General features: G+C 39.9%; 1 protein-coding gene across 2 annotated transcripts in view; it reads right to left on the reverse strand.

Moving 5' to 3' along the window:
• Positions 1–2,619: 2,619 nt before the first annotated feature.
• mgat4c (mgat4 family member C) overlaps positions 2,620–26,486 on the reverse strand; it is a 129,575-nt gene continuing 105,708 nt past the window's right edge. For both annotated transcript variants that reach the window (XM_085283004.1, XM_085283005.1), the window contains exons 5-7: positions 9,342–9,493; positions 7,905–8,052; positions 2,620–7,231 (exon numbers count right to left, since the gene is read on the reverse strand). In XM_085283004.1, coding sequence (XP_085139130.1) covers positions 6,075–7,231; positions 7,905–8,052; positions 9,342–9,470 — 1,434 coding nt within the window. In that variant the 5' untranslated portion in view covers positions 9,471–9,493 and the 3' untranslated portion in view covers positions 2,620–6,074. The remainder of the gene's footprint in view (positions 7,232–7,904; positions 8,053–9,341; positions 9,494–26,486) is intronic.

Raw genomic sequence — 26,486 nt, forward strand, 5'->3', positions numbered from 1 at the left:
ACAAGCTTTGATGCTGCACTACTGTGTGCATGACAGCATATTGCATCTGCACCTTAAGAGAAGAAGCAGCCAAAATAACAAACAAGCCTCGCCCATTGTTCTTTTGATTTGCTGAACACATTGCTGCAGCTTCTTAATAGACATGTGAGGTGGAATTAAAATCCATCTACAATGTTGAATTCCCAGAGAGTGCAGGACAGATCAAGAGGCAAATGAGGAAATCCACACAATCCATATCAGTTTGATATCATGTGGGGTTTTTCCTCCTGTGCAGGTTCGTGCTGGCAGCACCATGGCAACCACAGCATTGATTGGCCGATGTCTCCCACTGTGCACAGCGCAGGTCTTGTTATGTGGGATATTGGTTTTTTACTTGCCTCCCTGGCTCCTTCATGGTGTGTATTAGCCGTGGTTTCTCGGGCGCCGGGTCGTCATGTATGCTTACCTTTCATTTGGTTCTGGATGACTTTGAAGGGCAGCATGTGGAGCGAGACAGAGACGACTGTGACAAAACACTCAGAGGCTCTGAAACAGAGCCAGTGCTATCAAGTCCCAACTCCTTTATTAAACATGTCATGAAACTCCTAATATTTATTGATTCTGTACCATTCCTCTATAAAAAAAAAAGTTAGTTTGCATCCAAATTTGAAATCTAAATCTTTAGCATTGTTTGACGTTCCTGATTAAATAAACTCCAGTTGTCAGTGAGAATTATTCCACTCCTTCTAATTAATATGTTATGCTTCTCTATATTTTAAAAGCAGTCCCTGTATCTCCCAACTTCATGGACTCTCACTGATTCAGTGAAAGGTTTTATAGATAAGAGTGACATTGTTCATTTTGGTTTTGTAAAACTTTATAAAATGTTCATTCACTCACGCACTGCTGGGAAATAACCTTGTCACTCGTGTTTCATCGGATTCTTGCAAAAAAAAATGAAAATCCCCCAAGAACACTTTTTTAAACGTGTTGTTTTTAAACTTGACAGCAGCCTCACAGCAAGAGAGTTTGATCCAGGATAGCCTCCTTCTGTGTGCAGTTTGCATGTTCTTTACATGCCCGTGTGGCTTTTTCTCCAGGAGTTCAGCTTTATTTAGGTTACAGCTACCGAGACACTTCTGATTATGTGATCTCTTGAATTCTGAAATTACTAATTTCTGGTTAAACCCCCCCCCCCCCCCCCCCAAACCAACGACACATACATAAAAAAACATACATATGAGATAATAAATGTTCATGACAGCCACCTCCATATTTTGTTCAAGTGATGATCACTAATTGTCTTCATTTGATGAATTAAACTCTGTTTGAAGTGAAGGGAAATGGACTTTGAACTTGATTTTTTTTATTGTACGTATGCATGTGTATAAACATACATAAACGTTTAGTTTCTAAATAAAAAATAAAATAAAAAAGTAGAATCAGCAGATTGTGCTGACGTATCATTTTATGGCCTAGGAATGTGTAAAATGTTTTCAGCCCACCTTCTGTGGTCTCATTGTTATTCCTGCTATCATTGAACAATATTATCTTGGCTCTTCATATGAACTTAGAAAAAGTAAAGGAATTTATGTTGGGTTGATCATTTCTTGCATTGTTGTTGTAACAGTGCTTCTTGGCAATTAATCTTATAGTTGTTGGAAAACCTGTTTATTTTCCCATAGTAAATGGTAAATGGGCTGTTTCTTATATGGGGATTTCTACTGTATTTGAGCACTTAAGGCACCCTATACAATATGCCTCATTCACCCATTCATATAATCAAACATGGAGTGGAGTTTTTCTTTATTTAATTAGTTTTATTTTTTGTCATAATTTGTACATTTTGTTGTACAACGTTCTACAAAATAAAAATGTTCTAAGAGATGGGTTTAAATAGATTGTTTAAGTGTATATCTACTAAGTGGAGATAACACTGCTGATAACACTGTAAATTGTAAAATGCCTGTATTTATATATATATAAAAGATGGTGTTGTTTTTAATGCACTGGGCACATGTTAAACAGACACTTACCGTACAGAGGCTTATGTATCCATTTACACCGGCCATAAAACTTATACAGCATGTTAGACTGTATAAAGTCCCACTTTAACAACACTGTTTGCTTCAGAATGCATTTTTGCCTGACAGTGCATTTTCAGAAAATATGTGACTCGTGTTGACCAATGGCCCAAGAGCACAAAGCTTTACACGTTACAGTACCCCCTCACACACCACCCCCAATTTCTCTGGGATCATCTGTACACTTTCATTAAGTATGCAGGAAAAAGAGCAGAAAGCTTATGAATATTGAAATGAATAATGTATGTTTTCTGCTTTAAGCTACAACTGCATCTGAGTAAAGCAGGCTCGCTCTTGCTGCAAATTTAAAGAAACTTCAAATGTCAATTATTAGTTTTAGTGAAAATGTATGTTGTAAGAGTATGATCTTTTTTTAATGTCGTTCTTCACACTGAAGCAAAACTAGTTCTTGATTTAGAGTCATGTAAATGCTGTTTAGTTATCCGCTGGGCTTTCAAAGCAACGATTCAAGCCCCGACACACTGCAGACATATATTCAGTATGTTGTGATCCATTGAGCTTACTGGTGTGTCTTAGAAGTCAGTGCACAACAAAGTAAGCATTCATTTGTTTAATCTAACTTATTTTTAAATACAGCATTTACAATACAACATTTGAAATGATATGTATAAAAAAATATATGTCATCTTACAATACAGTACCAATTAGAGAACGATGGAAAGTAAAACAGACACAGAAACAACATCTTAACACACCCGCTCCACTTAACAATATACAGCATGTCAACTCTAAACTTGGTGAATGGTAGGCTTCTACGTACAGACTCAGAACAATTTCATTAGCAGAAGCTGAACAATAATTCATAGATCCTTACATACAAAAGGAGTTGTTTTATCCACTGAAAATGCTTTTGTTCATGCACTTTGTACATGCTCCACTGGAAGACAGCTCACGTTTCATATAACTCCCACACATCACGTTCACACAGTCATCATTTGCTCAGAGCTTTGGGGACTAGACCTTCAAAGCCAATATAACTGAACAACTTAGATAGTTAGTTTCCTGCAGGTGAATCATAAAGTTCTGCTTTTTCCCTCACAGGTCCGGTGAGGTTTGATGCAGTTACTCTTTGATTTTAGACAATTGTAACCTTAAGAAAATTAAAGGGCCCTTTAAGTATTAAGACAAATGTATAATGGATCCTTTTCACGCGGTTCACCCAAGGCCATAGTATGAACTGAGGTTTCCAAACATATTGCCAATAGCAAAGAATGCTCTGCACAGCAGTTTGCTGATATTCTTTTGAGGAATTTATTCAGGCTTTGTTGATCCTCAAGATGTAAATCTGTCCATAATTCTGCAGTGTGCGGCTACTTTTAGCTGACATCTTATTTCATATAAAGACCAGACAGCAATTTCTCCTCCACAAATATCACCTTCACAACATGGTTGCACTGCTTGGAGATGAGGCTTATTAAAGCTATCCATTACCACTTGTGCAACAGCTAACTGCCCTGTGATAACATCATGTGTTTATAGCTCATAGGCAGGTAATAAGCAGGTAACACTGGGTTGAATTGGCACCGCAATGTGTGTCACGAAGAATGCCACACACACACGCACAGCACAATGTAAATTGTGCTTCCAAGCATCATCCATTCAAACAACATCCCCTCCAAGGAGCTGATCCATGCAGGTCCTGGAATCATTTACTAAAATGAATAGTGGTTTTCCCAGGGAAATGTTGAGGAAAAACAATAAGCTGTATTGTAAGGTGGTGGGCATTCTAATTTCATTTCAGATAGTACATGGGGGATTTGCTCAGGGAGAATTTCAAGATTGCAGTACAAGCCAATCTGTGAAAGGTCTCGATCTGTAACACTGAACAAGACCTTGAGGGAAAACACGAAACAGGTGGCTATCACACAAGCGGAACAAAGCTGTACAAAACTGTTCCAGCATGCTTAATGATGACCTGCGTGCGCTGCATGTTCCTAAAGAACATCGGTACAATGTAAACATTTCTTGCCACCACTTCAATTTAGAAACTAATGTGACATATAGCAGATTCTGATCACACAACAAGGTTACTTTTAAAGCATGGTACTGAACTGCTTTGGGTATCATGGCAATGATAAGTTAACATGCCATGTGTCTGCTTAATTCTCAGAAGGTTAGCTGTTTAACAATATTGAGCAATGAGCCCAAAAGCATCTTCAGGGGAAACTCAAGCAAGTTCCCCCAAAAGAAACTGTATGAACAGAGATCAAAGATCACGGAGAAGCAACCATGTAAGAGCAGAAACAGTGAAGGAGTGAGAGCCCAGCACTGGGGAAAGAACGAATTGAGATCTTATAGCTCCAGGGAAGATGTTGTTTTGCTGGTGTAGAGAGTGAGGCAAACACAGACCAATTTACTAGGAGGAAAACTGTGTTGTTAAAAAAGAAAGGAAAAAAAAAGAAAGAGTCGTATGAGCAGACCTGGCCCATTTCTCACTGTGCAATCTAATCTCAGCTCTTGGAGAAGATGGGCGAACACAAACAGTGCTCTCCCGTCAGCAGCGCTGACAGGATATACAGTGTTTGAAAAAGAGCTCAACTCAGTCACACATCTGCCTTACCCGTAACTAAGAAGACGATTAAACAGGAAAGAATATTTAAAGCAGAGAAATCTGGTGTTACTTGATGAATATTCAAGGCAACAATGACCTCTGACACTTCCTGATGAGATTTCGAGCTGGAAAATGATTAAGGGTCAAGAGGGGACATCCTCAGAGAGAAATCCAAGGGCTACACTTTTGCCAGTTCATTGTCCGTCATGATAAAAAAACAAAAAAAACAAAGAAACAAACAACAAAAAAAACCCTACAGGATTTTCAATAAGGTGGTTGTTTAAAGAATACCATGTTACACTTAATAATAAGTCCTTCAATTATAAATTAGTACTTCATAATACTCCGAAACAAAAAACTGCAGCAAATCAGTAGTACAGTGTCCTACAAATAAAATTTGTGTTCATCATTTACATGAAGTGCCTTCCTGAAAAGCTTTCAAAAACATTCCTAAATAATATATAGTTATTTGAATTACTAATGGGTGAGTGGGTGTGATGACTGAGCGTAGTATCAGCTCAACAGTTTCTAAAATTTGACAGTTATTAAATATGAATGATACTGTACACCAAATGGACGCATAATCATGCATTTATGACCTTGACGGTGTTCAATGCGGTGCTCGTCTTTCACAGTTATCATTTTGAGCATATTAAATGTGTGAATGTATGAAGAAAAACTCTTAATGACTACACTTTCAACTGAATTTCCCCACAACTTTGTTATTGTCAACAAATCCCATGAAAAAAAAAAGCCAACACAAAAACTCTGCTCGATCTCTCAAAACTTTCCAAAAACTCCAGTGCTGTTACTGCTGGGCGCTGTAAGCAAAGGATACATTATTTTGTATTTAGTGCTTTGGCAACCATGTAAGAGCAGAAACAGGGTAAAATGATATTTTGGATAACTGAGCTTAACGACACTGAGAAACAACATGCTGTATATCACACTGGAGATAGAGAGTACAAAATAGTATGTTTTAGTCTTTTCATGGAATTTTGTTACAGAAACAAAATACTGAAATTGTAAACCATATTTTCCTTTGGGCAGGAGAATAGTCAAAACAAAGCTAAACAAAAACCCAACAATCAGAACATTGTGACATGATATTACTTAAAGCTGCTAAACAATAACAGTGAATTATCACCCAGCCATGTATTAAGGATCGCTATCAAAAGCTGAAATGGATAAACTCCTGTAACACTTCAACATGTGTTAATGAACACTTTGAGGTCAGCTGAACAGTCCTTGAGAATGACTGTGAAGATGCTCCACTAAGAGTACAACTTGCAGGTAAAAAACTATAGATTGATTTGGCAATCAAAACGAGTATCAATAAATACATATAAAATGAATAAATAAATCTGGAAATACATACATTACTAAATAATAATAAAAACCTTTGCCTTTATGACATATTAAAAGTCTCTGTATAGTCATCATTGGCTGGGGGGTTGCGTAGTCCATAAACTTATACTTCTGATAATGAGCCATTCTTTCTGGCTGCCTGTGACCACAATGCGTACACACTCAATGTCAAAGGCTATTTTGTGGTCTACGTCATGGACCTCAATGTTGCCATTTTTAAACTCTCCTAATGTGATATAAGAGGAACACTGTTTGCCTTTTTTAGTCCCAACTAATTTCTCTCCTACTTCCAGAGCTCCGTGATGAAGAATGTCATTCTGCCGGTCATCAGACCCAGTAACAATCTTAATTTTACTGATTTTGGTAGATTTGTTAAAGACTACAATAAAGAAATCTCCAGTGGAGGGAGGTTTTCCCCAAAAGTATTCGTCCACTGTGCTGTAAGCCTTGGTGGCGTCATAGTTTTCAAAGACATTGATGTTTGTGTAAAGGCTGGCGGGGGGGTTGTCGGGAATGTCTATGGAGTCTTCCTCAAAGTCATCATCCTTCAGCTTGTTCTCGGCACCTTTATAGGAGGAGTAGTAGCCCATGTGCTGGAACAGTGAAGGCTTGAAGCGGATCACGTCCTTCTGTGCAAGCAGGCCTCTGAAGTGGATGAGGAGCCAGTCGCAGGGCATTTCCTGGTAGAACATGAGCAGGAAATGAGCCAAGCGCGGCAGGTCTCTGGAGTGATACAGCTTCCCGATGTAGCCCAGCTTGGAGAATTCCAACATCACCCAGTAGGAACCTTCTCTGGAGGTGATCACCTTCTTCAGTGCCGTCAGGAAGTTCCTGGAGCAGCGCACATCGTCCTCTAACATCATGTAGAAGTCGGAGAGGTTTGTGCAGAAGTTGAGCAGGAAAGCGTAGTCCACGTTCTGCTTGGAGCGGAAACGGACCCTGTCCTCTGGGTCGTTGTAGTTCCTTTTCAATCCGTCCAGAGACGGATAGTACTCCTCTGGAGCTTGGATTACTAAGAGACGTCCAGCTATGATGTGGTGTGCAAACTTCCTGGTGATTTCCTGCACCAGGTTCTCACACCAGACCAGGTCAAAGTCCGCCAGATGGACGACAACCACAATCTCTTTCAGTTCCTCGTAACTGGACTGATCAAATATGGATTTGATCGTTTCCAGGAGGTAGTTTCCTCTTTTTCTTTTGACAGATGAGAGCCCGATGGTGAGATACTCTGTGAATAAAAAATATGAATGTCAACTTTGATCACTATTTCCAAAAACATCTTTAAAGGACAGGTTTCAGATGAACTGCATAAGTTTCAACGCTGTCTGAGAAAATATACTCCTAAAATTGTAAACGTGAAATTAGAGTTTAAGTAAATTTATTTCAAGGTCTGCTTATTAGTTGCTTCCTGAGCCTTCAAATGGTCATCAGCTGATCTTTATTTACAATCAGCCCTTATCACATGACCAAAGTTCCAGCGTAGTTGAAAGTCACTTTGAATTCAAACTATGTCAAAGTCCACCAGTATTATTTGAGAAAATAAACGTAATACAAATTTTTAAATGCATTTGTATTTTTCTAAAGCATTTTCTAAATATTTTTGCTGAATAAACAATTGTGCTCAGTGCTCACTTATTTAACAGCACACAGTTATTGTCTATGAGGGAAAATAGACATAAAAGCTTTGTGAATAAAGCACAAAGCACTAAAGAAGAATTTAATGTTGAGGTAAAGAAGCCCCTGTGGAGCAGTTTCTGTTTATTGCTATGCATTAAATCCCAATGTCACAGATTTTAAATTTAATTTTGCATCCTCTTCTTGCAAATACAATTCACTGTAATTTGCCCCGGCCCATGAAAGACTCAATGTAAATTTCTATTAAAAAGAAACAGTAAACTTACTCTTGCGGTTCAGTGGGGTACCAGCGAGATAGCGATATGTGACGTTGATGGATCCAGAGAAATTACTCAGGTCTCTGAAGGTGTGGACGTATCGTTCTGAGCTTGAAGGGTGGACTGATGTTTCCCTAAGCTGCCTTTTATCCCCTTCCTGGAGCAAAACATTAAAAAAAAAACACATTATCAACTGATGCACACAAAAAAATCTGGAAAAAAAATCTAATTATGTAAATTATTAAAGTTCCCAATTATCAAATAAATAAAGTATTTCACATCTCAGCATCAAATAAGGTGGACATCAGATGTTTCTTTTGACAAGTAAATGAAAAGTAAAAAATTTGTGTCTTGGCATATTATACATATTTAAACATTTCCGCAAAAAACATGGAAAGCCTGTAAAGTTTAAGACTGAAACCATTCCCATCATTATTGAAGCTCTATGACATGCATTAACATCTATTGATTTTCAGAGTATTCGGTTTAAATTCAGTTCAAGTCAATTTTATGTACAATCGCAACAGCGCCAAATCACAACAAGAGTTGCTTCAAGGTGTTTTTAAAGTGTATAGCTTAGTAGCTAGCAGTACTTTTATCCTGTAATTGAGCTTCTTTATGTGCAAAAATTAAAAGAACAATTTTCCTATTTTCCTGATCAGAAGAAGAAGAACTAGATTCATTTTGTGAAGAGCCAGGTTGATGGATAGCTGAGAAAACTAGCTATGTATAGCATGTGTATTAGGGTTTGTGTATATTAGGATACTGCTGATCATTTCAGTACTGGGTAAAACTTTACAAGGCTTCTAAACATACAGAACCACTGAAACAGCCTTAAACTGATGAAAAACATTGCAGTTGACAGTGAAGCCCCTCACACACCCCAAATCTGTGTTTGACCAGGACCATTTGACTATTTTGTGCAGTTCATCCTCAGCAGACATACCCCTGTGTTGTGAAACTTCATATTATATACATTTTTTCAAGTATTCAAATTTAGCAAAGTAGCTTAAAACACTATTTTCTCAAGTGTTGCCTCGGAAAACACATTTCTTTCTTTATATTGATATCAAATCTATTGACATGACACAACTAAACCTCCATTTCAGAAGGTTTGTTTAAACCCCTGCAGGCAGTGAGGAGAAAAAGCCGCCAAACCACCTTAATATTTTAAAGAACAAACACTGATAATATACCGAGATCAACAAGAGTTGCTGGCATCATGAATAAATGATAAATCATAAAGATGATCTCAATGTGTCCACCTCATTAACATTTAAATATGTCTCTCTTACAAAAGAGCAACTGCACATCAAACAGGAAGCACGTCTGGAAATGTGGTCAAGTGTGCATCAAGAAGACATCCAGAAGAAATACAAACATAAAGTGTCTAATGCTCTGTAAAAACACTTCTGCAAATGCGCATACGTAGAACAATTGACTAACCAGCACGTAGCCATCTTCAATGTAAAGGTTCAGGAAGAGGAGGAAGGTGATGAGGAAGCCGAGGAAGGGAATAGTGGAGCGTTTCCTCAGACATCTCATCTTGTCCAGGGATTTCCACATCAGCCTCATGCTCTACACAGTATTGCTGAGATCTGCACGAAATAAACATGAGCAAAAACACATCACACAAGACAGAAGTGTATGCTTTGAATTTCATCAGCCACGATTCTGCAGATAATTTGCCTTTAGCAGACTGTTGTGAGATTTTAACAACATAAGACCATCTTTCATGTATTATTATCCCCCACAAGTGTAATGGGTAATGTTTTTTTTATTGTACACAAATACATTAATATACACTGAGCAGTAAATTTGTTCAGTTCCCGTTCCCCTTTAATCTATTTTTAGGTCTTCAGTGATGAAGGCTCATGCCATTTCTGACAGCACACATTTCAGTGCTTTCTTGGTCAAAGAAAACAATGCTTCTGCCTGCTCTCATCAGCTAGCAAACTCCTTCATAGTGGAATAATGTTTGTAGATTACAGGCCACCATCACTCAAGAGGAGAGGAAAATTCAATTTTCAATCATGTCTCTTTATTTCCGATTTCTGGTCGATAAAAGAAAGAAATTAAAAGACACAGAGGGCAAAAGAAGAGAGAGCAAAATGGGTGAAAGGTTTTTCATAGCTAGTCAGTACATAGGTATTTTCTAAAGCTGCAAAAAAACAAGTACTTTCAATAATCTATTAACTACAATGACGTGTTTTTGCTTCCCATCGTAGGTAAAGTCAGTGCAAAATTCAAAAGTACTGAATCTGTAAAAAAGGCAAAAAGTCAAAACATTTTAGAACTGTCACTGCATTTTCTGTTCTGCGTTACTGGTACTACTACTGGTTTTTATCCAAAGGACATTATTGTTGGTTTTGTTCAATTAACCAATCAGATTTAAGGCAGCTTTGGTTGCATGCAGTAAATGGATTGGTTCGTCTATAGCACTCAAAGCACTTTATACAACCTTCCCAAATTCACCTAAAGCAATTTTTTCTACACCTAAGTGCTTTCTATCTAACAATCACACATCAGAGAGCAACTTGGGGTTCAAATTGCGTGCAGAGTGGAGCAGCCAGGGATCAAACCACCAACCTTCCAATTAGTGGATGACCTGCTCTGTCTCCTGAGCTACAGCCACCCTTAAAGCAGCACATGCGTATAGCATCATACATTCCTAAACATTAACTAGTGAACTTAAAAAACAAATCTGGATTGGATACACTGGCCCAAAAGCCCCCAAAATCTGCTGAGTTAACAGATTAGCCAATGGGTTCCCAGAGTGACGCGTCAGGAACTGAATAATTTTTAATGGTGATGCACAAAACAGTTTCTTCATCCTTTAAAAGCTATAGATACATCTATCTATCAGTCTGTCTTGTTACAATTACTTATTATAACTGCTAGTTATCTACGAAATCTCAGGCTTCGGGTCAAAAACTTATAATTTTATATAAAGACATTTTAGGTTTTATTTTAGTACTATGATGAACTAGGAAATGGTGACCTTGGTTGCCAAGCAAGCACTCACATTCACAATCTTTATTGAATCCTGTAAGCCATTCTCAATGTCTGCTTTTAACTACTATTTTAACTACTATTACTAACAGTGCAAGGACAACAGTGGGATTATGAAGGAAGAGGAGAAGCACAATATAGCACCATTTATAGACCTGTGCAATCAAATGTAATATATATCTAAATATGACTTTTAAGAAGCTTAAGTTATACTTATGTGTTGTTTGTTCCGCACACAGTTTCTCCGTTCAACAAATCAGTTTTGTTGTATGAATTGTGGCATTTCTCTATTGCCGACGTTAATAGTACAAGAAATACAGAACACAGTTTGTGTAATGTTGGTACATGGACAATTCAACAAATAAAAGCTACATCAAACACAGCTTTCAGCTAGAACAGAGCCATACACACTAGCTTCAGTCACAACGGGAACAGAAAGCTCTCAAAGCACATGTACAAGTGAAACCTACTGAGGGAGAAAAAGCCTATAAACAGCGGCAGCAGAAGTAACAGTCCACAGACATGATGCAAGTGGTGTCTGTCCTTTTGTTTGCCAGCAATTAGGCATCAGCATTCCCTTTTGTTCCCTTGTTGCAAAGCCCATGAGATGTCTAATAGAATACAAACTACCTCTAAGCTCAGTTCAATGACCACGTACAAATCAATCACCCACACCAAGAGTCAGCTTCACTGGGGTTTTGACTAGTCAATACCTCTTTTTGCACACTTGAAAACTAAATTTAACATATCTGTCCGGCCTGTTCTCTGCAATTTTCACCTCACTGTGGTTCAGCCATAACTGTGTGTGTATATATATACACACACACACACACACACACACACACACACACACACACACACACATATATATATATGTGTGTGTGTGTATATGTGTGTATATATATATATATATATAAACAAAAAACACCCAGCACGCCCCTGCGGGCGGTTTATCCTTCAAGCTCGGGTCCTCTACCAGAGGCCTGGGAGCTTGAGGTTCCTGCGCAGTATCTTAGCTGTTCCCAGGACTGCGCTCTTCTGGACAGAGATCTCCGATGTTGTTCCTGGGATCTGCTGGAGCCACTCGCCTAGCTTGGGAGTCACCGCACCTAGTGCTCCGATTACCACGGGGACCACCGTTACCTTCACCCTCCACATCCTCTCGAGCTCTTCTCTGAGCCCTTGGTATTTCTCCAGCTTCTCGTGTTCCTTCTTCCTGATATTGCTGTCATTCGGAACCGCTACATCGATCACTACGGCCGTCTTCTTCTGTTTGTCTACCACCACTATGTCCGGTTGGTTAGCCACCACCATTTTGTCCGTCTGTATCTGGAAGTCCCACAGGATCTTAGCTCGGTCATTCTCCACCACCCTTGGGGGCATCTCCCATTTTGACCTCGGGACTTCCAGGTTATACTCGGCACAGATGTTCCTGTACACTACGCCGGCCACTTGGTTATGGCGTTCCATGTATGCCTTGCCTGCTAGCATCTTGCACCCTATATATATATATATATATATATATATATATATATTTTGAGTATGTAAAACTTTCCAAACCTTATCTGTCAGTGCCAACCTGCTTATTCTACTATTGCCTCTTGTTTGGTGTTATTTATTGGACCAGATGATTGAGGTTTTACTAACTTAAATAACGGGGACCTCAGAAGCATGTGGAAGAACCATACACAGTCAAAACAGCCTGGCACCTCCTCCTCATGTTGCTCACCAGCTCGGTCACACATTGCTGTAGGATGGCATCCCATTTTTCAACCAGCATTTATCGCAAGTCAGCCAATGTGGTTGTTCTGGTCACAGAATAGGTTGGCTGGCATTGACAGAGAAGATTTGGCAAGGTTTTAATGGGCGCAACCCACATACTCAAGTCTGCTGCTCAACCCACAAATACATTCTCCTCACAAATGTGGGATAGTATAGGAAATAGTATAGAATAGTATAGGAAAATGGTATAAGATGCCAAAAAAGCATTGTTATAACAAAGAAATAACTCATCAAACACAAATGTCCTTATTTTTTATATATAAAACACTGATGTGGATGAACACACCTGCATTTGTTGTGAACTGCTTGGTTATGACGTCATTACAGATTAACAAACTGTGCTGTTTGAGCTGCAGCAGCACAACATCCTTCTAGTAAGACCACATCTTGAGATATTATTGAATGAACTGTAATCAGTTCAGTCTGAGTTGTAGGGGGCGATATCTTTTATCACATAAGAAACATTTTGCTAGATATTTCTCTAATATATGCAGTCTGAACACCTGAGTTAATATTTTATCTGCAAAAAGAGGAATTGCAATCTTCATGAACGCTTCATGAGCTACTGCAGTACAGATAATATCTGAAAGGAATATGCTAGCTGTCTGAAATGCATCTTGTATAACCGTGCAGAACTATGGTTGATGCAAAACAGCTTGCATATTGTGTGAGGAAGCTGAGTGGAGCACGATGATGAGAAGAATCATTAGGCCGACTCTGGAGAAATCTCAGCTGATGGCTACAAGTACAAGAGTCCTCCTGACGGCACAGCTCAGGTAACTCTCTTTGCTTCTTAGAACCTCCTTAGTGAGATATCAGCAGCAGATCTTTCGATATCTGCACAAACATAAGCTGTGTTGGGACGTTTTGCATACAATTAAATCAAATTAAATTCTTTGGACAATCCCGTGTGAATGCTACAATTAGACAACTTTCTATTCCAATGTTGGGGAGGAGTTTATGCCTCTGGATGGAGACTTGAGTGTCTGTCATCAAGTTACAAGACAAAGAAAGGCGCCTCTTATTTCAATAATTCAGTATGGTCTCAGAGCAGGAAGAGGATGAGATCCTCCTCCTGCCACAGGCACAGCTGGGAAACATGCTCACTTCTGCTACCCTAGATTTCACTTCTTTATTTTATTTTATTTAATTTTACACAGCAGAACATCTAAAACAGTGTCACCTCCTTACTCTGAGAATTCGCTAGAACATAGACCAGGTATACGCTGGCATGCTGTATGAATTCACCGATAGCTTCCAATAACAAGTGGGTGGGATGTGCGGCTTGTTGTGTTTATTCTTGTGGCATGAATCCAGAGTGGAGCTGCAGCAGTGAAATGCACTAAGTGTATTTTAATGGGTGTGTCATCCTGGCAGTCACACAGCCCCTCGGATGTCCTCAGCACCATTTTGGGACACAGTATACTTCCAGCAAGCTGGGGCTGTTAAATATCCATTATGCGCTGTGTGTGAACTGGACCAAATAAACCACAATACCGCCCCTCTGCTTGCTTTTGCCTAGCAGTGCGTTGTGCACTGAAGTCGCATCAACTGCCTGTCCCAAACGCCTTTTGAAAACCGTGCTCTCAATAAGAAGTTAAATCCTGTTACACAGGCATAAAGGGCTCGGTGGCAACAAAACTGTCACAAAAGCCAAGCACTCTGGCCGTAAAGACCTCCCAAATTTGATTTAGGCATTAGGCCACTAAATGCTCAGCGTGATCAAAACTTCTCAAGCCTTGTAATTTTTGTTCAGCATACTTTGCTTTGTATTCTATAACAAGCAGTCTGCAAAAATCCTTTAAGATCGATGCTTCGGTTGCTCCTGGATGAGATAAGATAGAAAATATGCCCCTTCAAAAATCCTCCAAGGAAACTATCACCTGGTTGTATCACACCAGAGCCTTAGGGGTTGGAAATGGCTCTCAGCTGGAAATCTTTCGCCCATCAATCTTTGACGTCACAGCGAGCTTATGAAGCTTATGTTGTTGTGCAGAAAGATGATCACCAGAGGAAGAAAAAATGGTAAACAAAGGGGCTTGGAAAATTATGAGAAGACCTCTAATGTGAACCGGTCACAAAATGAAGATGAAAAATTTATGTTCAACAATCAAGAGCATATAGTGAATCTTGACTGAATGGGAGCATTGATACACTGAAGTTAATGGAGAGTAATATTAAAGGCTTATAGGCTGGAACTGGTTTATTTATTCAATGAGGATAATAATATTAACTCATTCACTGCCATTGACGTCTATAGCCGTCAATTGCAGTGAATGAGTCAATGGGTTTAACTCATTCACTGCCAATGGCTGGCAGTGAATGAGTTAATATTAGTAATAATAATAATAATAATAATAATCCACAGTCTAAGTAAAAGTTGTAAAATTTACCACAATAAAGAGACAAAAAAAAAACACATAACAAATAACAGATTCATTATGCAACACTTCTATTAGTTGAAACAATATCATGAAGGGCGAGAATTTTAAAGCGAGCTTTTACATGTTTCGTAAGCGATATCCCTTTTTTCATGTATCTAGACTTAAACTACCTTGACAAGCAATCTCTGCATTCATCCTCAACGTCCTCCACGTTTCTGTGGCAGTGCATACGACATGACTTATTCAGAAATTGTCCCCCATCCTCCACATCCTCTAATGGTGAAATCTGACAGAGGCCAACTGCAAATGGAAACCAAGCAGCTGCCCCGCGCGAAGAAGGCAATTGTGTGGTCCAGCCTGATGTGCAGCTCTAATGCCAAGCTTTCGATATGATGGCAAAAAAAAACAGAAAGAAAAAAACTAGAGAAAAAACAACAAAAACAAAAGGCTTTCATGTCTTCCTCCATTTGCAGTGGCTTGATTGGTGCAGAGTGGCAGCAGTCCTGCATGCCAACGATACCACTTTCTTTTTGTCAAGTGCTGTGAAAGGAAAACGAAGAGCTCGGCCGGAGTAAATGAAACAAGGTATAGGACGGTGCAGAGCGGCAGTGACACAAACATGAGTTGAGCTCCACAGTAATTTCACATCCCATCTTCCGGAGGTTGTTTTATCAAAGTCACTTTCATTGTGGCGATACCACTGCACCTTGGAGGACACGTAGCTTGGTTGAAGCGTAACACCTGCTAACCTGAATTTGAGAATAATTTGAATGGATAGCTTTAAAAAAAACAAAACATAGTTGGTGTATACTATCAGCTTAATGAATTTATTTTTCTGAATGCAGGCAGCGAACTGGGAAAAGGCCGAATAATGAAGAAGAGATTTGAAAATAAAATGTTCTCCTCTGGGAATCTCAGGTACACACAGCAGCAAGCCCCTCCACGTGCTATTCAAAAATCAAAATAACCTCCTAACAAACACATTTCTTGCCAGCTTGAATCAACTTTCAACATTCAATTTAGGCCACGTTTTTAGAAGAGTGAAGAAGCATTTCTGTAATGGGAAAACCTAAATGGGAAACTTATTGTGAATAAGAAAAGGGGAACAGATTAATAAAATGGGCAGAAGAAAGCAATTCTCCCACATTTCATCTTGTTATCTGTTTTACATTATTTCCCCTGGGTATCCTGCACCTTGCAGATATACAGCTCTGCACAAATAATCAATTAAGCCGGGAGATTTGCAGGTATTCAGCAGTTGCTTTGTGTCAGGCCTTCAGCCACTTTCAATGGATTTTCGTTCTCAATAAAAAGCCGAGAGTAACAGAGGCTTTTGTTGATAACAAAATTGTGGCATGCAGTGGAATAATAAATCTGTTTATTATGAAATGAGTCTTTTATTAATCTAACTGGTCAAACAGTTTACCAATTACTGCATTCTCGCAGCATGCCAGAGAAAGGAATCTGTCATCTACAAAGTCCACAGACCCTTGTCAGAGAGCCACGGCTGTTAGGGAAACACAGAAATGATCTTAATTATCGAGATGCAAATGTAATTCCAACAAACCCTGCGTATCACAACAGCCAATCACGTTTGACAACCTGTCATCTCCACAAAGGTATTCTTCCAAAGGGAGAACACTCCTATATTCCCTCTGTAAACTGCCAAGCAGATTTCTGATCATAAAACCGAGTCAGACGGTTCGCTTTGCCAGGCTGCTATGCCAAGGATCCAAACAGATGTAACACCCCAGCACAGAGGCAGCCCTACCCTCCCCCCATTGTCTCCCTGTGCTGGGCCTGTCACTGCTGTCAGCAGGCTGAGCTCACTCACTCTAATGGGGGGGGGGGGGGGGGGGGGGGGGGGGTGTTGAGTATTGCGGTGGCAGCAGAGGGGAGAGTGAGTGCTGAATGTGATGCATTCCCCGTGGACATACTGTCCAAGTGTGCCACCCTCCCCCACCACCACCGACTGCCACTGCTACCACCGCCGTGGCCCTCGTGGGAGAAACATGCAGACCAGTGACAATGGCACTTCCAGCTGTTCCCTCATAAAGAGCTGGTGTGCAAGACAAGCCATGACGCTTTAAAAACCCCAAATGGTCTCAGCTCGTCATCCTGTCAGGTGCTCTGACACTAGAATATTTCCAGCCTCCACCAAGAGCCCACCAGCCCTCGCACACCCACCCTCGTGTTCTTGCCTCTGTAAGCTCACACAATGAGAGGCCAGTCCATTGTTCTAGTTCCAGTATATGTTGGAGACGCCAGTAAAGGCTTTCAATTCATCAGCACTGGCACAGGTGGCGCAAGCTACTCGAATACATTCTCATGAAATGTTAAGCATGCGCATCCCATTGATGCTAGCTTCAGAGCAATCAAGCATCAAAACAGTCGGAACAAACAGCTCTGGCACTCGCTCTGCCGCGGTACAACTGTGCAGATTATTCATGGTCCGTAACTGAAATGTGATTGTGCAGAGCCTCATCAGATCGGTCCATATATATTTTGTTTAAATTATTTATTTTACTGGATGGAGAAGAGGCGTCTCATAATTTTATAGCTTTCAATCCACTTGTGCCATCTCTGTGCAGCCAACCCTTAACTTTAGCAGCACTGTGAAAGGGAGACTGCATTTATCACGAAACACAAACTGAGTGCAATCAAGGAGCGTAATGTGCTGATAAGGTGGCAACATACACACGCTTCATGACATAGACGCACTCACACTCTACAGTGATACACAGAGATATATGATGTATGGCTCCTACTGAAGCTACGTTAAACAGCGTATATTTGAAGTATATTCTGGATGTAAGGTTAGAGGGAATTTTGAAAAGCTTTTTATGGTTCCAGAGGCAGTGAACATAAAGAGGACAGTGAAGTGTGAGAAATAATTTGGTCTCTCCTAGGCCCTTCTAACCACTTAGCACTTTGACCTAGATTAGCACTCTGTCAGAGGTGCACTTGGGAGGCATGGCAATGGAGGACTACGATAGTGTCTGCTTATTTCCACAAGAAAACACTCTTGACATATGTTCACTCCCTGAGCACATGCAGACGCTTGCATACTGGTTTTATTTTTGATATCAAGTATTACGTAGTATCTCTATCTGTAACACAAGATGATTAGTATTTGGATACTGTGAATTTCTCTCCAGGGCAAAGATATTCAATTAGTTCTTTGTTATACCGCAATCCACTAATGGACCGTGCGGCATCTCGACTTCAAACTCCACATCTATCCTCTGTGCCTGACGTCATGTGTCATAAACATATGCTGCTGCTCCCCTGAGGCCATTTTCTACATTAAAAACACAGACCCATGTGAATTAGCCGACAGCATCCTGTCATCGTGTCTATTCTTAAAAACAAAAAAAACTGGACTGTGCCAAGGGCAAGACGGAGAATGGAAAACAATAGAGGGAAAACGGCCATTTAAAAAAAAAAGTACCAGGAAGAAACCCCCTCTCCCGTTCCTCCCCTCTCTCTGTCTCCATTTGGGAGACAGCAAAAAGGAGACTTGGCTCTGCCTTAAAAGCACTTAAAAAACCAAGGTCACCTCCTGGTCAAATCTGTGAAATGAGAAAATAGCTGAAGGGGCAATAGGCCAGCAGCAGATAACATGAGAATGCACTATCTTTCCCCTACACATTTAGTGCAGTGGAGGATGAGGCACTGGCAGACTTTTCAAAACAAAAGAGGTTGAAATAAGGACTGGAGACACAATAAGATGGCCCACTTTCACCAAGTATGACAGCGCATACATTGAAGTGCTCTTAGAGAATGAGGCTTTTGGTCAAGCAGATAGTGGAGAGCCAAAGAGCCGAATGTGAGCTCACACAACTGGGTTTTTGCATTTAATCACTCAGGTAAATTTAAAGCCACATCCTTGTCCTTCAATTTAAGTCAGGAGCTGTTGTTACCATTAAGGAAATGAATCCTAGAACTCAACTGAAATTCTCAGAGTCACATAGAGTGAACATCCACTCTCTCCCTAAGGTGCAAATTGGAGTAGTAAAACCTGAATTGATGTTATCAGGTGTTTGGAAATGGGCCATTGATGCTGAATTATCTCTTGACATTGGGGGCTCATGAACTTCTGTGAAATATATACCAACAAAATTATGCCTATTTAAGTACAGGGCTTGCAGCTGTGACTCATAAAATGTGCCCATAACATATAAGCCCTGTTTGCACAAAACAGCAGCATCACCTGGAGTCCCACAGTGATTTGTAATAGCTGCAGATGGACGTCACTGCTTTAATCAATGTGTGACTCAGTAGTGTCTATTGTGTGTAAAGCAATATCACCTCACTCTGATGAAACCAAAACATATGAAAGACTGCACTGAGACACGCTTAAAAGAAGCGGAGGATTCTTCAGTGTCGTTGGGGACACTTCTGCTGTGCAGTGGTGCAATTTTTCTATTTCTTTTGTTTTTTATGTGACTTCCGTTGTGTTTTGTGTGCTTTTGTGTTCTGGTGTTTTCCTAAGCTATACGTTTGACCTTTAAGGGCCACCGTAAATATCAGCCATATATCATTTAACAGAAGTCATCTAATACTGGTCTTATCTTGTGCTTGCACAGTCAGACTCTTAGGGTTCTTCTTTTCTACTGTACTTACACTTTGTACACTCACTCCATAACGCAGCATCAAAGCTAGAGAATTAGATATATTTATAATTAGCCGATGACAAACAGCTAAACAGAGGAAGTGGCGCAGAATGTCATTTTAAGTGATAACTGTTTGCTAAACTATTAGCCGCAGCAACTGTATGGGCAATATTAGCTCTTCCTTTTCAGCTTGTGTAGCATCCAAAAAGTGCTTATTGCGACCTTGACTTACAAGATGACCCCCAGGTTGTACTAGTCATGTTTAATTAAGGCTGCAGTGTTCCAGCATCTTCCTCATTGTTAACTGATGTTCTGTTGAGCAACTGCGGGATTAGCTAGCGAGTAATAAATCATGGCAAATCTCTGTGATCAACACAGCTTTAAAGGTGATGGGAACTTGTTCATTTTTAATGAGCATACAGATACATTTGAAGCAGCTAACATCATTTGGAGTGAAAGCAGTTTGATGTAAAAAATCAACATTTTAATAAAATCTTTAATAGCTCTTCAGTTGATAACACTGTTATTGTCACAATGAGTAAATTGCATCTTGTGTGGATTGTGGAAGCAAAATATCACCCCTTACAGTGGGCTGACGCAGCGGTTTTTATCAAGGAATGAATCAAGAAATCTGTAATCTTTAAAGATTTATAACTTCAAAAGCAATCTCCACAGTCCTGCAAATCACAAATTCTTCCCTCCTGAAAGCAAGAGAATGAAAAACCAGCAGAAAGTGAGATGAACAGCACATTACCTGAGCAGAGAAGCACATGTTTCCTGCCAGCCTCACCAGTCTTGAATAACAGAGTTCTCCTGGAGGCAGCTCTCTGTTGATCAATTGACTACCTATCCCAGTGCTAGACTGATGGGAGAATATCCCATATCCCTGCATCCTCTGAATTCTCCCAAGTCTCCATCATGAATATTTGATGAGGGATGTGTGTGCCAATCACTAAAAGACGTTTATCTCCAATACCCATGACTGGGCAGCCCTTGCTGAGCTTCTCTGCTGGTAATCAAAAACAAACGTTTCATGGATGAAAAAAGGGCCTTTTCATGAGAATCAGCGATACTGCTATAATATATGCATGGAAGACTGAGAATGCATTAGGATTCAAACTTGATACAAAGATGAGACATATTCATTTTTAAATGTTAGATTCATATTTCTCTCTACCAAGGAAATGTAAAAGTGAGACGTATATTATTGTACAGCTAACCCGCCTGTGTTTGCTGTCTGGCTTCCCACGAGTCTTCAGGAGCACATGTAGTCTATTAATTAGCAATTCTTGGACTTGTGTCTGTACTCATTCAACCTCAACGACCCTGTTTGTGCTACAGCAACATTGCAGAATGTTCAGCAAATTCCTGCAGTCATTCCTCAGACCTTTTGTTTCCCATCATTTTATAACCTTGGTTATGCAAAACACTGGCATTTCTGCTGAGAGAAATGAGCTTACAGGCCCTCATAAAACCTGATACAGATTCTGTAGGCCTTTAACGATCCTTATATAGAGCACCTTTCACCACTATTCTGACGCAGCTCTTCCGATCTACAAAGAGTGAGAGTGGAAAACTGTGAAATAATATGGAAAAATGTTACATTTCCCCTGCCAGATTTAGTTTCTCTTGAAATCTGAAAAAGCATGGTCATCGTCGAGCCACTCTTATTAATTTATATCATTTGACTTCAAATGCATCAAAGCCTCTAAGGGGGTGAGGAAAGAAACCCGAAGTCATGTGTGATTCAACATAATGTTGATTATTTGACTGCATCCCTTGTTACACACTAACACAAAAGCTTTTTGTCAGTCATATATGAAACTATAGTGGCAGTTTATGGCTATAATCAGATCGAAGTAAACGAGGCACCGAACCAACTGTAACACAATTACACTTTAATTAATGAGTTTTACTGTTCAGTGACATTTATGCAAAGCACTAAACATTGATGTCTCCACAAAGAAGACACTGGTACATTTTCTAGCTCTGATTCCTTTCGTTTTTCAACTCAGGTTGAAGGCCATCCTGTCAGTTAAAAGAGCATTTAAAATTCTCAGTGCAGTTGTTTGTATGATTGTATTACAATCATACAAACAGGGCTCTAATCCACCACCTCCCTAGGGTGTTTCTGTGTGCTGTTTGCATGTTCTATCCGTGTGTGAGTGGGTACTCTGGCTTCCTCCCACAGTCCAAAGACATGCAGTGAGTGGGCTTAGGTTAATTGGTGATTCTGAATGGCCCTGCAGTGAGTGCCAATGGTTCTCTGTCTGTCTGTTAGCTCTGTGACAGACTGGGGACCTGTCCGGGATGTATCCTGCTTTTGCCCTATAGTAGCGGGGATAGGCTCCAGCCCCACTGCAACCCTGAATTGGAGAATGGATGGATGGTGACATGCATGTGAGCATGTTAATTCATACAATTTACAGAGAGTATTATTAAATGACCTTTTCCCACCAACGAGCCTTCACCGAGCCTGCTGAGGTCAAGCATCTATGATTATGGTTATGGTTATGGATTATGGTTCTGACAAATTGTGCCTCTTGTTTATGAATGTGGAGCCAATGGGAGTGTTTTTTTAAACAGCAGTTGTCTACAATTACTCTTGAGGAGGATCTGTTTCTGTCATTTTGAGATGCTGACAAAGGATGCCCTTTACCTTTGAAGTACTTCATCTTGCCTCAGGTAAAAGTGTCCATAACTTGGCAAAAAGGAAAACTTTTTGTTTGGTTCCTTGCCTCGGGCAGGTTTTCAAACCAAGTGGGCTCCTCTGATGTTGAAATATACACATTGCACATACAAAATAGTATGTCAAAGAGAGAGAGAGAGGCACAGAAACAACCCCGCTCATATCATGAAAGTGCAACTCCTACTCTATCAAGAAAGGATGCCGCACATTTCCTCCTGCCTTTTGAAAAAGCAAATCAGAATCCACTAAAAGCTTGTCTGTCTGCATTATTAATGCCTGTATAGTGAAAGAACTATCCAAGAATATGCCTTGAATCCAAATCTTTTTTGGGCTTCATGCGAAACAAAAACCAAACATTTTGACCATTTTGAGTCTAAAATTCACAAATGTTTACAACGTACACAATTGTATTCTAAATAATAATGAGTTAAAATCACATCAGGCCTGATAAAATTATCACAAATAAAGGCTTAAGCACATTAACTGCAACCTTTTTACAGAAGGGGAGAGTCGTGTTTCCAGCACAAATATATTCTACAGACAGCCATTCTCGTTCACCTCCAGAGCAGAGGCTCTAGTGGTTTATTATTCAACATAAGTCTGCACACCAGCCCAGCTCCACCTTTGGCTCATTTCTGAACAATTTTCAAGCTTCCTGTAAAATGAATATGCATTGCCTTTGCTGTGAATCCATTTGCAAGACAGAATGATAATGAGGAGAAAGTGCTTTCAAAAAACCCAATTAATCTCATGTAAAACGGCTGCTCAATGCTTCTAATGAGATGCCATTTTAATAAGCGGGTATGTTGTACAACAAAGCCATTTGGTAAACATTATTGTTTATTTGTTTGATGACATGCATGCAATGGAACGAATTGGATTTTGGGAAAAATAAAACACTTATCAATGTCTGACTTGAAGAAAATGTGCCTTTTGACTTGGATTGTGCAGCTTACAATTCACAGAGGTTATTGTTACTTGAGTAGAAATGCACACTTGTATGTAAAGTTTTCTTTTTTTCAGTTTATGCAGAGACGGATTTCACATTTAACATTTATTGAAAATAACCTTGAGCGCTGTGCATCTCAAGTATATGCTGTGAATATTATATTGGGTCCAGAAATTCAAGTTTGTCTCCATAGGAGGAAACAGCTTTAGAACTGACGCGAGTTTAGACAGAAAATATTTATGGGAACCTCATAAACACGAGCTCAGAGAAGTTGCAACCTAATTTCTTTTTTATTGCACCATGAAATACACCTTTCAAATGCTGCCGTGTGGACAAGCTGAAAGGAGAAGGCGGCTGGACTAAAACTGTTGAGAGATGGATCAAATTTGAGGGCTAATCGGTAGCTTGTAAACAATGCTGCTTTCAGAAGAAAACAAATCTACTTGTTATTGACTCAAAGGCTGCTGACTCCATCTCTGCCTGGTTGAATGTGTTTACTTATTCATCAAGGTGGAGAGGGCCAACCACTTTCTCAAACTCTGGGTCCCCGCAGTTATCCTTTTCCTGCTGTCCAACAAGAGGGACAGACCCGATTAAATATGCATGGAGACCAGTGAGTTCGCCTTAAAGTTCTCAAAGCTTTATTCTTCCCACCTCAAATATTCATGACCTCTACTCTGTTGCTGTGTGGTCTGTATATGCATTTGTGCAAAGGCACTGCATCCTCACCTGCCCTCACAGAAAGAAAAGAACATAAAGGGTGCAGATTTGAATAGCTGTGGGAGGTGTTCTTGCATCATCTTAGAAAAGTGTCACATACCTCTCATTCACTGGGTGGTTCAGTACCGCATGTTATGCTACAGTATCTGACTTGTACTCTTTCCAGATTGCTTGGTATTCAGGGAGACACTCACTAAATGAGAGATAATAAGAGTGTACTGGGCGATCTGTGCATGAAAATGAATGCATAGAGTTGGACTGCTCCGGTATTTTACCGTGTATCTATTACAGGGTGGAGAGAGGTCTTCAGGGGTTGCCTAGTAGCAGGGGTGTCGAACATATGGCCCGGGGCGGCTCAGTAGATGGCTTTGAAAATTGTGAAAAGGAAGTAAAAATGTGAAAATTGTGAAGAAGAAGTATGAAGTAAGGTGTAAATGTGAACTCTTCACTGCATTTTGTGCTGAAGAAATGATCAAGTCATGAGAGTCCAAACTGATGGGTCAGAGTTTTGAATTGTTGTTGTTTTTACAGCCTTCTTACTCACTAAGAAATCCTCCCCAGCCTGCCATGCTACACCAAAATAAATACTAGAAACACAATCACAAAACAGGAAAATAGGTGGGTAATTTATTATTTCATTCTTTTTGTTTTAGAGATGAGCTCATGGATGGAGGTTAGGTAAACAGGCTGTGGCCTATAGAACTTTCAAGAATTAAAGTGATACCTGTATCTTGTGATTTAAAAAATTTCAATCTTAGTTCTAATTTTGTTTCTTTCTGACACACAAAACATAAACTGATTTCCTTAACATTTGCTTTATGCAGCTATTTATGAGTTCTTTCTAGATAATATTACAACACAGTTTAAAGTTGTGGATAACTTGTGTACACTTTGTGTAACTGCATGGATCAGTTGCCAACAGGGAAGCTGCTGATACCCTCTGCTAGACAAACTATGCACCATAACTCATGACATAGTTGAAGGGTGTTTTTTCTCTCGTCTTGTTTCTTTACTTAAATTTTTTTTAGCCTGTTATTAATACATCGTGAAATAGCTAATATTAGCAGATCAGTTGAGCAGGCAGGTGGCCTGACAATTAGTATCAGTTGAACCTCCGTTTTTTCAGATACTATCATCACACAAATTTCCATTTTTTCTACATCACACATTTTGGTGTTAGCAAGTGGAAAGTCATCTGTGATGTTGATAAATCACTGGATCCCATTTACTTGCTAATGCTAGCTCTGTTTTCATACAAAGCGCAGAACGTAACTGATCACCGAGCAGTGAAAGCAGAGCCAAAGGCAGCTTGCCTGGGACGCTGGTCTACCATCAGTTTCCTCCAAGTTTAACGACAATGTGAATTCGCAAACCACCAGAAAAAAGCTGCTGGTTGGTCAGCTCGCCTATAGTTCAAGTCATCATTAATGGGACACGGTCGCACAACCAAGCACAGCTTTCAGTGACAACAGCTAAACTGCTTTACTTTGAAATGTTTAACTAATGTGTTTTTAGATTTGACTTTGCCCTGATAGAACACAACTGCAGCATTGTATATTAAACCAGTGGGTCTCAAACAGTATGTCATGAAACAAGCAGGGTATTTTGAAGAAGTCAGTGTGCATTCTGCCAATGAAATTTCAGTTTCAAATATCACAAAGACAGTTTGTCCATTATTAAAAAATGAAAGAAAGTTATATGATGATACTTCCAGTTTGGATTTGGGAGACAGACACTATCTCTACTTTTAAGATTAGGCTTTAAACTTTCCTTTTTGCTAAAGCATATAGTTAGGGCTGGATCAGGTGACCCTGAATCCTCCCTTAGTTATGCTGCAATAGGTGTAGGCTGCTGGGAGATTTCCATGATGCATTGAGTATTTCTTCTTCAGTCACCTTTCCCACTTACTATGTGTTAATAGACCTCTCTGCACTGAATCATATCTGTTATTAACCTCTGTCTCTCTTCCACAGCATGTCTTTTATCCTGTCTTCCTTCTCTCACCCCAACCGGTCATGGCAGATGGCCACCCCTGCCTGAGCCGGGTTCTTCCTGTTAAAAGGGAGTTTTTCCTTCCCACTGTCGCCAAAGTGCTTGCTCATAAGGGGTCATATGATTGTTGGGTTTTTCTCTGCATGTATTAGTGGTGGAGGTGTGGTCCCTGGCTGAGCTGCAGGGGAGGGGTGGTGCAGTTAACTCAAGGGGCGGTGCAAGGGGCACAAAATCAAACTGATGATGTTTCTCCCTTATATAGTGAAGCTGGAGCCCAGAGAAGAGACAGCATGTGTGCTGGAGGCCAGCTGAAAAGCTGAAGCAGGTGCTGAGCTGAAGAACAGCAAAAACAGCATCGTCACCAATAAAATTGACAGAATTAACACGAAACAGTGTGTCAGATCGTGGTCCTTGCTACAATATTATTGTAGGATCTACCTTATAATA

This window comes from Mchenga conophoros, linkage group LG7, assembly GCF_057382185.1.
Source record: "Mchenga conophoros isolate Kocher_MC1m ecotype Shallow Benthic linkage group LG7, M_conophoros_male_GT1.1, whole genome shotgun sequence".
NCBI classification, from domain to species: domain Eukaryota; kingdom Metazoa; phylum Chordata; class Actinopteri; order Cichliformes; family Cichlidae; genus Mchenga; species Mchenga conophoros.